The following is a 16,174-nucleotide window of genomic DNA, read 5'->3' as shown; positions in this document are numbered from 1 at the left end:
TATATGCCTTGTCTTCTTTCCTTTGGGTTTGGGGGATTCCTCCCAACCTGTGATTCTGGAGGACACCAGTCTCAGAGTCCTGCAGTGGTGGGTACCTAAAAATCATATTAGACTCTCTAAAAGAATGTAAATCTTGAAGCCCTGGCCAGGTACCTCACTTGGTTAAAGCATCATCCCAATATGCCACGGTTATAGGTTCAATCCTCGGTCAGGGCATATACTAGAAGCAACCAATGAGTACATAAGTAGAACAACAAATCGATCTCTCATCAATAAAATAAACAGACAAATAAGAAAGAATGTAAATCTTGAAGAGAGACACAAAGATAAAAGAGGATTTAAGAGATGTCAATCTGGTGATGGACCCCTCCCCTACCCATGCAAAAAAAAAAAAAAAAACTACCCTGAAATCCATGGAAATACTCTATTTTTGCCCTTTCCAGGGCCTGATGGTTCAACTAATTAAACATAATTAAACATAATTAAAATTTGTGGACTACCCATTTTTTTCTTACATAAGCCACAGTCTATTTCTGTTGCTTGCAGTGGAAGAACACTAATACAATGTAAGAGCTTAAATGCTCATTCATGGAGGGTGGCACAGGAGCTACCTGTAAACTAAACATTCTCCCTTCCCCTTCTCCTTGACAAAAGAACCTGATTCTGTCCCATTAAGCAATGCGTACATTCCCTGGAAGAGTGCTTTCTCCGCCTCCCTAGCCCCTAAGAAACCATGTGACACAGTTCTGATCAATAAGACATAGACAAGTTGGGCTTTCCTGGTAAAAGAGGAGAGGTGTGACTGGTGAAGCCCTTTCACACAAGTGCCTTGAACCTGGATGTAATGCCTAGAGTTTCATGGGGCAAACATGAACATAGAGTCAACATGTTAAAAATGGCAGGATAAAGGGAATCTGTTTTCTGATGGCACTGTTGAGCATCAGAACCACTGCTAGTCACTGTCTACCTTGTTACAAGAGAAAAACAGACCCCCCATTTATTTAAGACACTATTAGGATTTCTCTGACTTATAACTGAACATATTCCTGGCTGACAGATCTATCAATAGGGGAAAGGTTTATAAAAATCACAATGCAACTATACTATGGAATACCGTACATTTTTTAAACATAGAAAATGTCAAGTGCAAAAAGCAAGTCAAGCCCTGGCTGGTGTAGCTCAGTGGATTGAGCGCGGGCTGCAAACCAAAGCATCGCAGGTTCGATTCCCAGTCAGGGCACATGCCTGGGTTGCAGGCCACAGCCCCCAGCAACCACACATTGATGTTTCTCTCTCTCTTTCCCTCTCTTCCCTCTCCAGAAATAAATAACTGAAATCTTTTAAAAATCTTTAAAATATATATATATATATATTTTTTTTTTTAAAAGCAAGTCAAAAGTAAGATATATTGCCCTGGATGGTGTGGCTCAGTGGATTGAGCACCAGCCTGCGTGCGAACCAAAGGGTCTCCGGTTTGATTCCCAGTCAGGGCACATGCCTGGGTTGTGGGCCAACTGCCTGGTAGGAGGTGCTCAAGAGGCAACCACACATTGCTGTTTCTCTCCCTCTTTCTCCTTCCCTTCCCCCTCTCTAAAAACAAATAAAATCTTTAAAAAAAAAAGAATAAGATATATTATATGGTCACAGTTTTAAAATGATAATTAGCACTTATATGTAAAAATATGCGTATAACAAAGACATATAGAGGAATATTTAGCTCTACATGTGGTTGATAAATGTATTACTTTGTAGATAGCAAGAATAATGATTAAAAATAGGTCTATCCTTTCTTCTGACAATTCTCCTGAGAATTCTTCCTAAAAAGTCTTCCTAATCCACATAGAATTAGCTTCAGTGATTTTTAGTGAGGCATTGTTTATAGAAGCAAAAAGTTATAAACAACCTAAATTCTAATAATAGGAGATAAGTTTTGAAAATAATAATTACCTTAGCCTAATGAAATACAATGCACCTGTTTAAAATTTAATTGTAAAAATGTATCTAATGGCACGGAGAAGAGAATATTATCAAATGTTAAAAGCCGCCATTGAGTAATATATATAGTTGGATCCCATTTTGTTATATATATATATACACACACACACACACACACACATATATATATATATATATATATATATATATATATATATATATATATATAAAGTACCTACATATTATAAAATGGTATTCAACTCTACATGTTATATATCCAAGTCCACATATCTACATATATAAAACTATATATGTATGTATATATACATATATATACACTCTACAAATACATCTCTCTCTGTGTCTCCTTCCTTTCTTCCTTATTATTTATTTATTTATTTATAGAGGGTATCCATCAAGGAGTTTCAAGTGAGTGGGAAGGTAGGTGATTTTTATTTTTCTTCTAATGGTAGATATTTTCTTTTAAATACTTTTCAGTTATTGTTTTAATTTTTAATAAGTTATGAAAACATGGACCATACAATAATACCCCAGCATAAGAACTGGGAGAGACAGAAAATCAACAGAGCAGACCTAGTCACTATGTATGAGTTTATATATTCTGCTGGGGAAGAAAGACACGTATATTTAACAATTAAATGAAAATAGAAGAACATAATCAGATGCTATATTTTACGATGCAGACTTTAAATGCCACAGAAGTCTAGAGAATAGGGATGGGTGTGGTTTGGCACATTCTGGGAGGGCTCTGTAGAAGAGAGTGCATCAGGTCATCTGGAGGAGGCACAGGATTTGGGTGGCTGGAGAGAAGGAAGGCATTCTGAGAGAGTCAGGAGGGCAGAGGAAAGCGCATGGAATGACTCTGGTGTGAACAGAAAGCAATGAAGGAACCGGCTTACAGGGAGCAGAAGGCTCATTTCTGGAACAGGAAATCAAGCTACACAGATACTGTGTGTCCAGGTTACTCTGGGCCTTAGTGGATAAATGAAAAGTTGGACCCAATCCCATAACTAGCAGCACAAGAAAAGATTTACTTGGCAGGAGTAAGTAGTGTGAACTTCAGAGGGGAAATCTGGTACCAGTTTTCAGTCTGGAATACTAGGGAAGGCATGAAATATGGGTCCAGCCTTAAGGCAGCAGAGGAGGAAAGTGAGAAAGGACCAACAGGAAGGACACACTGAAGGTAAAATCCACAGGGTTTGGAAGACAAGTCTGAAACCAAAATGATGGCTGTGCACTAGTTACTAAGGCAAATGTTTAACAACTTGGTAAAGTGTCAACTTTTTTAGGAATAATGTAAACAGTAGGGGAAGGCAGACAGTCCACCAGGCAGCTGTGGCAGATACAGGTGTGACCCAGGACCACAGGAGCGGCTGTGGGAGCTTGGGGATGATTTTGTGACCACTTCCAATCATCTGAAAACATATGTGCAAAATGACTCTGCCTGTTTCAGGGAAAATCCAATTAAATTCTGGTAAAAATTTGTATTCCCCAAGAGAGGTCAATGATTTCTATAAGGATGTTTTCTCCTTAAACCATTAAGGGAGCACCTGAAATACAGACTTGGATTGAAAATGCATTGTTTTAAGCCCTGGCTGGCGTAGCTCAGTGGATTGAGTGCGAGCTGTGAACCAAAGTGTCTCAGGTTCGATTCCCAGCCAGGGTACATGCCTGGGTTGCAGGCTATAACCCCCAGCAACTGCACATTGATGTTTCTCTCTCTCTCTCTATCTCCCTCCCTTCCCTCTCTAAAAATAAGTAAATAAAATCTTTAAAAAAAAAGAAAAGAAAATGCATTGTTTTGAAGATGTGAGCTTCTAGTAAATTTTCTTTATAAGATTTTCCATGTGTAAGAGAAAAGACACGCTGAACTTTAACATTTATTAACTAACAGGAAGCACATTACCCTAGTAAAACATCCTTACCAATACCAGGTGCATCTCCTTCCTGATACAAAAATTTCAATGTCTTAGAGCCATCTTTCATTAAAAAATAAGAAAATGGGTCCAGCTGTTAAATAAAAGAAAAAATGATGATCAATAAAATGACTAAGGAGCTATAATAAAATGAACCAAGCCCTGTGCTAGGCATTTTACATTCCTTATTCCTCATCATTTTCTAGATTAAAAAAATGAGGCTCGAACAGTTTATTCAAGGTACACACTGACAGGCACATCAAAGGCAGGATTAGAATCTGAATTAATTTAACTCCAAAATTACTGTGGAATGTAGGGTGAATTCTATTTCCGAACCGACATTAATAAGCTACATATGTAAATGGGTGGCACTTACCTGACCCTCTTCATAAAATCTTATAGAAGTTAGTGGGTGAGTCCAACCTTAGGTAACTATAAAGAATTTTTGTTAAAAGAAACTATTCTTAAAAGCTGGCTTGAGGAATAGAAAACTTGCCTGATTAACTGTTTTGTTTGACCAATTATTTGAGTAAATGTTTTTAACAATTGTAATTTGACCAATTTGTAGCCAAACTAATATAAAAACAATTATAACAAGTCTTCCTATTTATAAGCATGAAGTTCTTATTTAATTATGAGCCAGAGTAATACTTTAGTAAGTAGAAAACTAAGTAGGTCATTTAAACAAAAACCCTCACGCATCATTTGGGAAATACAGTTATTGGACCCACTAATTTCATACATTGTATCTCTTGGGCAGTGGGTTTCTCTTCACTTATCACATGTGGGAAATATCCCAGGTCTGGTGAAGCTTCTCCCCCTAGGACAATGGCTCTCAAATTTGAGTGTGCCTCAGAGAAGTACCTAGGAAGCATTTAGAAAATACAGAATGCTGGGCCTGAGGATTTGCATTCCTAAAAGGTTCCAGGTGATTCTGAAGCTGCTGGTCCTGGGACCACGTTTGGGAACCACTACCTAGGAAAGGAAATGGAGCCACAGTGATGTGCAAGATTCTAGCCCTTAATTTTCTGCTCTTCCATTTCACACATAAACTTGACTCTTGCACAATTATTTCAGGTTGTAACCTGATAGATACAGAAGCTGTCAGCACAGCTATTCTTGCCCAGTTCCATAAATACTTTCTTGCTATGTCTGACTTTTATGACCCATCAGCATTGAAAGCATACAAATTCTCAAAAGTAAAGCACTTGACTGTGATTAAAAAAAGAGATCACAACATAAAATGCAACAAATTCTTTTTTAGACACATTGTACTCCTGAGAGCAACAGAGTGAATGTTGTCATAGGCCTAGATCATAACTATGGATTAGGCAAATTTACTCATTACATGTAACATTTTACAAATAGTTCATCTGAGCTTCATCACGACTTTGCACTCGTAAGTGACACTGGTAAGGTGGCATATCATGCCCCTCTTGCAGAACAGCTAAAAAAAAGTTGGAGTAAATGATAAAAGGCACGACCACAGTACAGAGCCTGGAACTAGACACCAGCCCAGCGCCTCCAGATCTGTGCCCTTTCCACAGAACTACATTGTTGCCACACTGACTTTGGAAAACACTGTCATGTAAGTCAGGAAAGCATCGCCTGTGACTATCTTGAGCACTGCTGACTGAAGGGAACAGTGAAAGAGAAGTGGTGAAAGCATGAATGCTAAGAGGGTAGATACCTCTGTATCAGTAAAGGTCCTGGCAAGAAAAGCATCCCAACAAAGGAGTTTTCAAAGAAACTTTATAATAAAGAGGCTACTTCCAAGGTCAGAGCAGGATCAGAGAAAGCTGTGGCCCTAGCAACAATATAACAAGACCAGCAAGGAAGGAAAGGAAAACCAGTGCCACCGCAAGGCCTGAAAGGGTGGGCGTGGGGAGAACAGTGTAGCTGAGAGCAGGCTGAGAACTGGAGCTGTGGAAGAGGAACTGCTCAGGAGGAGCTATAGTTATGAGAGAACATGATCACAGTCAGAAACAAGGCCAAGTGGGGAGGATCAGACTTCCCTTCTGCCCTCCAGGCTCCTGCCGGTATCTCCCAGTGGCTGAGCCACGTGGAAGCCTCAGAGCAAAGGAGCCCAAGTGATGGATTCTAGAGAAGTCAACCTTCCAGGCCACAGAAAAGGGTGGAACACAGTGGAGAATGGATCTCAAGGCAAACAAAATAACCACTATACTTTGTGTTGCCCACTACTTCCTTGTGCCTTTAATAAGCTGTTTTCACTCTGCACAGCACACTTATCTTCACATAAATGGAAAACTTTTTCATATACAGTTTTCTAAATCACCACACCAACCTACTATACTCTTTGTTCCTTGTTCCATTTCCTTACTCACCTATCCACCAGTCTTGATGCCAAGTTACTATATGTCCTTGCCACAAAACAAGCACTCTAATCTCTCCCAGATTTTGACATTGGTTTTCCTCACATCTTCCCTCCACTGTGGCTTTGCACTTCACAAACTAAGGAAACACGTTTCCTGGCTTGATTCTTCCCTTAAGACATAGATTTCCCATTCTTTGCAGCCTAAGTAGTGTCTGGTGTCATGGCCTTAGTGAAAGGATAAAACCACACAAACCCAAAGTCTGAGACATACACCAGAAATGACAAATAGAAGGGTTTGTAGGCACATGGAACCCCACTTTCTGGCTAGCATGCTAGCCAGCAAGAAAGACTTCCTCCAAGCACAGAATACAAGTCTGGAAAGCCACATGACAAATATTTAAAGGTGAATCACCAGCTCTGCAGGCACCCATCTCCCGGACTTAGTCCTAGAAGCTGTCCTCCCCTGAAGGCACTGGCCAAGCTCAATGTCTATGCCTAAACGCATTGCTGAGTTGCTGGGACTCCAATTGTGGGGTGAGCCAAATTTGCAGCCTAGCCATTTTTAGGTGAAACAATGTTGCTCACCCACCTGGTTTCCTCCCTTACCAAACACAAGAATGGTCCTTGGGACAGTCCTGAAGCTTGGGCCTACTGAGAAACATCTTTTCAGAAACTGGCCTTTTCTTCATCTCATAGTTATCTGCTCAGGGATGTGTACAGGTTGTTTTGTACCACTTTCTTCTACTTTAAGAACGGGCAGGCACACAGACAGAGTTGCCCAAGGAGCCTAAATAATCTGTAGGGAAAGGAGGCCAGGAAAGGATTAAAACAGGCAAAACAAACAGAAACAACTTGAGAATAACAAAAAGAATCCTCTTGCTATATGGGTGGAATCACCCACAGCCAAAACAGATTACAGAATTTGGGGGTCCAGTGCAAAATGAAAATGTAGGACTGCTTGTTAAAAAATTAAGAATTTCAAGATGGTGACAGCAGATCACTAAACCAAGTGATAGGCCCTTCACCACAGGGGTCTATTTAACTACCCAGGTTGCATGCCCATGAAGCCATCTTTGACCACACCTCTCCTTTCCCGCAGGGAATGTTGGTGAACTGAGAAACCACACTCTACTTCCAGTTGTTTGCTGTGGCACCTCTTGTTTTGTGTATATCTCCATGCATTTTTCTAGCCTTCACCATTGAAATACTTTAAAGGTATTATGTCTCTGCATCAATCACATTTCTCATCTCATATAACATACTAAGGGAGCTGGAAAATAAGTAATTCCATTTATACTGTCAGGGAACTGCTGATTATAAAGTTTTATAATGGTCCTGGAAGAAAGAAAGGGCAGATAAGTTTCCACAACTTGACAACACGCTGCATCAAGCAAGGGAAAGGCTCTTTTAGGAACCATTCCACAAAATTGTGGCTCCTAGAGCAAGCTAGTAAGTTTTGCCCAAGTTTACAGGTCCCTGTGAAAGCAGGGTGTAGGGACCCTGATGATGACAACCTCATCACAATACCACCACCCACCCAACTGTCACCAGTGCACTCAGTGGGACAATCAGCTCACCACCAAGCATGTACCTGCTCACTAGTCTTGCTGGGGCTGCAGTCCAGTCCACTTCGCGTCAATAAAAAGCTCAAGCAGCTTTTTATTAGTAGCAGTTAATTTAACAATAGAAGTAGTTCTATTGCAAATCAATTTAGAATCCAAACTACCAAAAAGGAAGCTATGATACTGCTTCTGAGAGCTGCTAAGAAAGTCACAGCTTATCATGTTACTATAATTAGGCTGGCCATATAAATTCATCATCCTAAACTGGGACCCACTTACGAGTAAAAGGAAGGAATGTTAATAATTACAGGAGGAAAGTAAGCATAATCCAGGACTGTCCCTAGCATGTTAAAATGTATGGTAATTGCCTTGTTTTCTACTGTACTCATTCAATAGTCACTGTTCCCTAACTCATATTTATGCAGTTTGTTTTTCTGTCCAAATGATCTGCATATGTAGTTCCATATAATCTGTTCTTTTAAAATACGACTCTATCTATGTTTGACTATCCCTCTAACTTCTTTTTTTAATCCTCATCAGAGGACATTTTTTCATTGCTTTTAGTGAGAGAGGGAGGGAGAGAGAAACATCATGTGGGAGACATCAATTATTTGCCTCTCACACGCACCCCAGGATTGAACCTGCAATCTGCATATATGTGCCCTCATGTGGAATTAAACGCTTTCAGTCTAAGGGAGGATGCTCCAACTAACTGAGCCACACAGGCCAGGGCTCCCTCTACCCTCTAAAGACATTCTGAGTTAGAATTTTAGCCAAATTCTGTTACTAACTCTTCTTTTTCCTTACTTCGTAATAGTAGGCCTAACTAGAAATACCATTCAACTGGTTTTAATGCTATAAAATAAAGCTTCTCTAGTCAGTAAAATCCAACCTTCTCTTTCTACATATCTTGTTCATAACCATGACTCCAGTTTCTTAAATCGATCACTTCTCAAAGAGAAATTTAAAAAATAACGATAAGACAAACTTACAGATGGGCAATCCAAAATTAACTCTTCGACGGCTACTATGTCCAGCCCAAGGTTTTCTGATAGAATTTCAAATATATATTTGTATAAAGGATCAATCTTCAGTTTTCGGTTTTCCCTCGCATCTCTAAATCTTGCCTAAAGAATAGAAACCACGTTCAAAGTTGTGATTATAAAGAAAAACAGAATATTTCATTTGAAATAAATGTGACGTATAAGAAAAATATTATTATAAGCAAAACCTGTCTCTCTTTTAACGTTTCCTGTAGGGTGGGAATGCCACTCATACTTCGGAGGTATCTGGATGACCTACGGGAAGACTGAGAAAGTGCTTCGGAAACCATCGACTGAGCCATTCGGGGTGCAGGCCTAGGTCGAATTCTGTGTGGTTCCGGTTCATCGTCGTCTGGAAAAATTATTCTTTCATCAGAAGAAAGGAGATTCAAAATATCGCTTGCAGAAGGAGGACGACTTTTTTCGGAAAGAGGGACTGTATCCTCCCCAGAGCCTGCCTCTCCTGCAGAGGTCGCCTCTCCAGGGGCCTCTTCCGGTAGGTCCTGCTCAGTCCGTCCCTCTTTGCCGGAAGGAGGAGGAGCCTCTTCGCCCTGAGGGGGCGGGGCCGGCCCTCCTGCATCCCGAGAAGCACCGTCTTCCGAACCTGCTGAGACAGGGCCCTCTTCTTCCGGAGGGGCTGGGCCATCTTGCTCCGTGCTCATGCTGTCCTCTCTTTCCTCCTGCAGAGCACTTTACACTACAAAACCTAGAATTATAAAATGTTTTCTTTTAAAAATATTCAATAAATTGAGTGTTGTATGTCCATTTATTCCTCCCCTTGAAGCTAGACAAGTAACAAAATCATCTAATTCTCCTTTACTATGTATGTTAACTAGAGAAGCTGAATTTACAGGACTAGAGAAATGGTTTATTTTTCAATCACAGTTTATCCTCGATATTATTTTGTATTAGTTTCAGGTGTACAGAAAGATGATTTTTTTAAAGGGGATAACACACACCCTAGAGGCTTTTCAAACTTTAAAAGGGCCTCCCGATTATGATTCGATCGGAGGGGACTACTGCTCCACACATCCCATCCCCATCACAGCAACCACTGCCACTGCTGTGAAGGCACCTGTCCTCAGGGATGGAAAAAGATTGAGAGCAGCTGCATTAGAGCGCTGACTGGTGATGACCGCAGAGATACTGACTCACTGGTCCAAGAAACCCGGCAAAGCACTACAGTGGACTGAAATGTTCCTTGCTGGGAGCACCACTGTGGCACAATGTAATTCACCAACCAGACACTCAACTACCCAGCTAGACATCTTTATGAGCATAACCAAGAATCCAGCAAAAACATAAAACATTCTCTTAGCAGCCAAAACATCTCAAACACAAAATCCATGCTAAAATGTAATGATGACTATATAATGAAACAATGCTACCATATAAAGTAGAAATCCAACCTACTCATACAAAAAACTCTAGTTATATAGGAGTGTGGAAGTCATGTGAGCATATAACCAGGAAAATTAGGAGACACCAGTGGAATGGGATAAAATGTCACTTACAGAAAAAATCCTATTGCAGGATAATAATGAAGCCTCCATCAAAATAAACAAGTTTTCAAAATATGGCTAAGATCCAGAAACGAGAGTAATAGTAAATACTTGCAGAACAAACCAGCAAATTTAAAAGAAGACATTTCCAAGAAGAAAAGGCTTTCTTCTTCTTCAGAGAAAGAGGCTTTCTAGTGAGAAATTCTGAGGACACGGACTCGGACTTGGCCTGAGGAAGACAGCGCTGTGTATGGAGGGACATCAGCCCTTTGTGAGGCACAGAGCCAGCCTGCAACCTGCACCACACGGCTGCTTTCTTCAGGCTTTTCAAAAAAAACACACATAAATAACCAAATTGTTTTCTCTGATATCCAAAATTGGCCTACTCACAACAGAAATAGCCAAACTGACCTATCTTCCAGCTGCCAGCTAACCAGTTTACCCACCCATCATCAAGCTGTGTAAACAAGAAACGCTGTTCCCAAATTGTCTGCAGCCATTTTTTCCTCATCCCTCTCTTCTGTCTCTTTTATAAATCCTGGCTTTTTACCTTGTTCCTTGGTCACAATCTAATGTCAATCTTCATTACATGTGAGTAAATTTGCTTGAAAAATATCTAATTAAACATCTGTTATTGTTGGACACAACAGCAATCTAAAATACCCAGGATTTGTGTGTGCATTAAATTCTTACACTTGAAACTAGTCTAGAGGAGTTGGTCATGCTATCTATAATAAATCATGAACAAGTGTAACACCCATTACTAAAGTCATATCAACTGCTTGTCACTCTGCTCAAATTTATGCTTTTGACTTCTGCAAAAACAATTCACTTTGCTTAGTAAGAAAATCGTGGCCTCTTTTAGAGAGGATATTGATAGCTATGACTGTCTGGTTTCTGAAACCAACACAAAATTTAACTTCAATATAATGGTAAAATACATGTACTGATTGACTGGAGAGTGTATCTGTAGGCAACCAGTATTCTTTCCAGAGCTACACCATTTTTTAAGCTATTATAGAGCCTCCTTTATTTAAGCCATCAAGAGAGGGTTAAAGATGAATAACAATATTTTGTGAAACAAATCAGGGAAGCATGCAATATATCTGAATGAGTTTTTCATCTAAAAATGGCTACTCTTTGTTAAGTGTTGGCACAGATTAAATCTTTAGAAAATGTTCCTGTCCAACATACTTCATTCCCTGAAGATTCCAGATGAGATTCATGGCACAATTTCAGAACCAGAAAAAATACCTTAGAAATCATAAGTTCAAATCTCCCTTTTTAATGCATGATAATGAAACTAAAATCTAGAAAAGTTTTGGTTCTTACCCAAGTACACAGCCAAGAATCATCTTTCTAAACTTCAGATCATATCATAACACTGCCCTACTTGAAGTCCTCCTCTGTGTGCCAAATACAAACTCTTGTGTTGTCCAGGGCTTTCCTGACTCAGTCCAAATTTCTCTCCAATTTTTTTTCTTTTAATCCTCACCTGAAGATATGTTTTCTGTTGATTTTAGAGAGATAGGAAAGCAGAGAGAAACATCAAGGTGAGAGACCTCCCACCCCATACACAACCCTACTGGGGATCAAACCTGCAACCTACGTACCTGTCCTGACCAGGAATTGAACCCACAATCTTTTCATGTGTGGGACAGCGCTTCAACCAGCTAAGCCACCCAACCAGACTCAAGTTACTTTTATTGCCTTTGCCCTCTGTGCTGCCTGCAGTCACAGCAGCTCCAGCAGTTTCTGAAACAAATAATGTTTTCTTATCTCTAGGCATTGGTAAGGAGCCTAGTGAGAAGGGCAAATGTACCAACAAATGCTTAGTTTCATTACAGCCAGCCAAAGTGTGTAAAAGAGTCTGTAGTATCAGAGAAGAAAGTGTGGGGGGTAATCTCTAAAAGAGTATCTGTCAATTAAGGTAAGTCTTGGCAGGGTACACTTGAGTTCCATGGACAAGACTCTGGAAGTAATAGTAATTGTCAACAATTACATGGCAGGTTCTGTGCATAGTGAAATATATTACTGTGCTTGATAAATATATGTATACATATTAATATTTAATATATTTAATATTCAACATAAAAATTTTACATACTATATGCATTTTAGCATTTTCTAACACAAATAAACCTAATTTATTTCAGTCTTTCAACATTTATGGACTGCTATGATGATAGGTTTCATTTCTTTTAAAAATAAACAATCAGGAAAAAAAAAAGTTTCCTACTTCTAGTCAAGATGTAGGTGTTGCTAAACACAGCTCATCTCCTTGCACAATCACATCAAAATTACAAACAAACTGCAGAACAACCATCACTCAGAACCATCAGAAATCAGGATGAATGGATGTCCAACAACTATGGAATTAAAGAAACCACATCCATCCAGACTGATAGGAGGGACAAAGAAGTAGGGCGAGATGGTCCCATAGTCACATGTTGTGGATAAATATTTGGGAGGGATATCTCGGGAGCAAGGAGTCCCAGTCCCACACCAGGCCCCTCAGCCCAAGGTTTCAGGGCCAGGAAGTTAAGTCCTCATAACATCTGGCTGCAAAAACCAGCTGGGATTCAATCAATGGAAGAAACTTCCTGAGTCCCAAGTAGTTCTGAAACTGGAAAAGACTGGCATTCGTGCTACTTGTCATATACTGAACCCAATAAGCAGAGACAGGGATTAGATCTTTATGGGTGCTCTATTCAGATGGCTGGTGATCTGAGAAGATGGCAAGTTCATACCCTAACGGATCATCTTAAAATCCATTTTCAAATAGCCCTTTTTATAAGGAAAACAAAGTGTAGGTAAGGGATTTGGAATTCAGGGAAAAGTTAACTGGATTAAAGAAAACTGCAATCTTCTCGCCCTGAGCCGTGGTCTTAAGCTGTGTCCTGGGTGGTGGTGATCTCACTCTAGATAGAATGGATCAGATACCATCTTGAATTGCTTACAGTTCTGAGGCACAAAGGTGGAGCTGTTTGTGGTCTCCTGGAGTCAGGATGGGTCATACCTTCAGTTTCAGGAACAGCTTTAACATAGATTCCCTACTAGGCTTATGACTATTTAGCTTAAACTACAATTTTCCAACTCTTGAGCCCCTTATCAGTTCCTCTTCAAGAGCCCATACACGGAAATAGTCAGACTCACTCCCTCTGAGCTCCAGCAGTTTGAAAGGCACCAGTGGCATATAGGAAGGAACTGAAGTATCTGACATCAAGGTGAGAACTGGGGGACAGCTTTCTCCCAGACAGAGAGGTGGGCAGAGCCTAATGTCCCTTTTTAGAACCCTCCCCCAACAGAGCCACAGAGCTAGCAGGTGGGTGCCCTATCTGAGACTCCATCAACCTGGCTATCACCATTTGCCCCACCCTGGAGATCCTCTGAGGCTTTGTCACAGCCAAATTATGGGCCCACCCAAGCTGTTAACAGTGGCTTTTCCTTAGAATGGCTAATCTTGGCTCATGCTTCACAACTTCCTAAATCCTATCAAATAAGCAATAGCCAGCCTCAGTAAGCCCTTAGCCCTTGTACCTCTTTCTAAGTGGCCCCAGGCATGGTACTAGCAGCAGCCAGTTTTGGATCACATTCAGCTTCACCTGGGAGCCTCCAAGCCCAGCACAAGTAGCAGCCATTTACAGATTACTTTATAGCTTATGCAAGATGGCTGCAGGCAGAACACAGGTGGAGACTGACCTTGGACTGCACCACTCAGGAAAATCCAGAGTTATGCACTCAGTGGACAGCCACAGACCACGTTGGAGCATGAGCCCCTGCACAGCTGATCCTCCATGGACAGTGGAGATTGATGCTCAGTGGTGACTGGTCACAGCCAGTCCTTGCAGCTGACTGGCCTGGGTAAATCCCTCCCATTGACCTGCCAACAGCAATCAAGGCTCAACTACAAGAGGAGGGTGTATTCAGCCCACACAAAGGGCACACCTCAAGTACCTAGCTTTGGTGATAGAGGAAGCTATGACACTGGACCCTACCAGACACCTTCTACATTAGGCCATGCTGCCAAGACAGAGAGGCATAGCAGCTCTATCTAATACATAAAAACAAACACAGGGAGGCTGCCAAAATGAGGGGACAAAGAAACATGACCCAAATGAAACAACAGATCAAAATTCCAGAAAAAGAACTAAACAAAATGGAGATAAGCAATCTGTCAGATGCAGAGTTCAAAACACTGATTATAAGGATGCTAAAGGAACTTAGTGAGGACATCAAGAACTTAAAAAACTTCAGTTAGAAATGAAGGATACATTAATTGAAATAAAGAACAATTTATAGGGAAACAACAGTAGAGTGGATGAAGCAGAGAACCAAATCAATGATTTGGGACATAGGAAGCAATATCAACCAATCAGAGCAACAGGAAGAAAAATGAATCGAAAAAAAATCCAAAAAATCAAGGATAGTGTAAGGAGCATATGGGACAACTTCAAGCACTCCAACATTTGCATCATAGGGCTGCCAGAAGGAGAAGAGAAAGAGCAAGAATTTGGAAGTCTATCTGAAAAAAATAGTGAAAGAAAATTTCCCTAATTTGGTGAAGGAAAATGATATGTAAATTCAGGAAGTACAGAGAGTCCCAAACAAGATGGATGCAAAGAGGCCCACTCCAAGACACATCATAATTAAAATGCCAAAAGTTAAAGATTAAAGAGAGAATCTTAAAAGCAGCAAGAGAACACCCTGGCTGGCGTAGCTCAGTGGATTGAGCGCGGGCTACGAACCAAAGTGTCGCAGGTTCGATTCCCAGTCAGGGCACATGCCTGGGTTGCCGGCCATGGCCCCCAGCAACCGCACATTGATGTTTCTCTCTCTATCTCTTTCTCCCTCCCTTCCCTCTCTAACAATAAATAAATAAAATCTTAAAAAAAAAGCAGCAAAAGAAAAGCAGTTAGTTACCTACGAGAGTGTTCCCATAAGACTGTCAGCTGACTTCACAAATAAACTTTACAGGCTAGAAGGGATTGGCAAGAAATATTCAAAGTCATGAAAAGCAGGGACCTACAGCCAACATTGCTGTACCTGGCAAAGATATCATATAGAATCAAAGGGCAGATAAAGAGCTTCCCAGACAAGATAAAACTAAACAAGGTCATCATCAACAAACCATTATTCTAGGAAATATTAAAGGGACTTATTTAAGAAAAAGATCAAAATTATGAACAATAAAATGGCAATAAATACATATCTATCAATAATCAAATCTAAAAAACAAACTAAGCAAAAAGAAGGACAGAGACAGAATCATGGATACCGAGAACATTTTGATGGTTGCCAGACGTGAAGGGGTTGAGGGGAGGTGTGAAGAGATGAGGGGATTAAGAAGTGCAAATTGGTAGTTACAGAATAGCCATGAGGATGTAAAGTACAGTACAGGAAATGGAGTAGCCAAGTGACTTATGTATGCATGACCTATGGACATGAACAAAGGTCTGGGAATGACTGAGGGAATAGGGAGTATTGGGTGGAGGGGGCAAAGGGAGGAAAATTGAGACAATGGTAATAGCATAATCAATAAAATATAACTTTTAAAAAAAGAAAAAAATAATCAGTTAGAGGACTCACCCTTACCTATTTCAAAACTTACTGCAGGCTATAGAAATCAAGACAATGTGGTATTGGTATAAGGATAAACATATAGATCGGTGAAACAGATTTGAGAGGCTAGAAATAAACTCATACAATTATGATCAATTGACTTTTCACAAGGGTGCCAAGACAATCAAATTGGGAAATAATAGTTTTTTTCAACAAATGGTATTGGGGCAACTTGAAAAACATCTGAATACACATGTAAAAGAATTAATTTGGATCTCTATCTCATGCCATTTATAAA

The 16,174-nt window shown here is 40.2% G+C and overlaps 1 protein-coding gene across 1 annotated transcript in view; it reads right to left on the bottom strand.

Moving 5' to 3' along the window:
- Window positions 1–8,815, bottom strand: part of DNAH8 (dynein axonemal heavy chain 8) — a 302,537-nt gene extending 293,722 nt beyond the window's left edge. The window contains exons 1-2 of the mRNA XM_045843254.1: window positions 8,762–8,815; window positions 3,882–3,966 (exon numbers count right to left, since the gene is read on the bottom strand). Coding sequence (XP_045699210.1) covers window positions 3,882–3,942 — 61 coding nt within the window. The 5' untranslated portion in view covers window positions 3,943–3,966; window positions 8,762–8,815. The remainder of the gene's footprint in view (window positions 1–3,881; window positions 3,967–8,761) is intronic.
- Between the last annotated feature and the right edge of the window lie 7,359 nt (window positions 8,816–16,174).

Source organism: Phyllostomus hastatus, unplaced genomic scaffold, assembly GCF_019186645.2.
Source record: "Phyllostomus hastatus isolate PE091 unplaced genomic scaffold, TTU_PhHast_1.1 phas_contig_40, whole genome shotgun sequence".
Lineage (NCBI taxonomy): Eukaryota > Metazoa > Chordata > Mammalia > Chiroptera > Phyllostomidae > Phyllostomus > Phyllostomus hastatus.
This window is presented reverse-complemented; position numbering and strand designations above follow the sequence as displayed.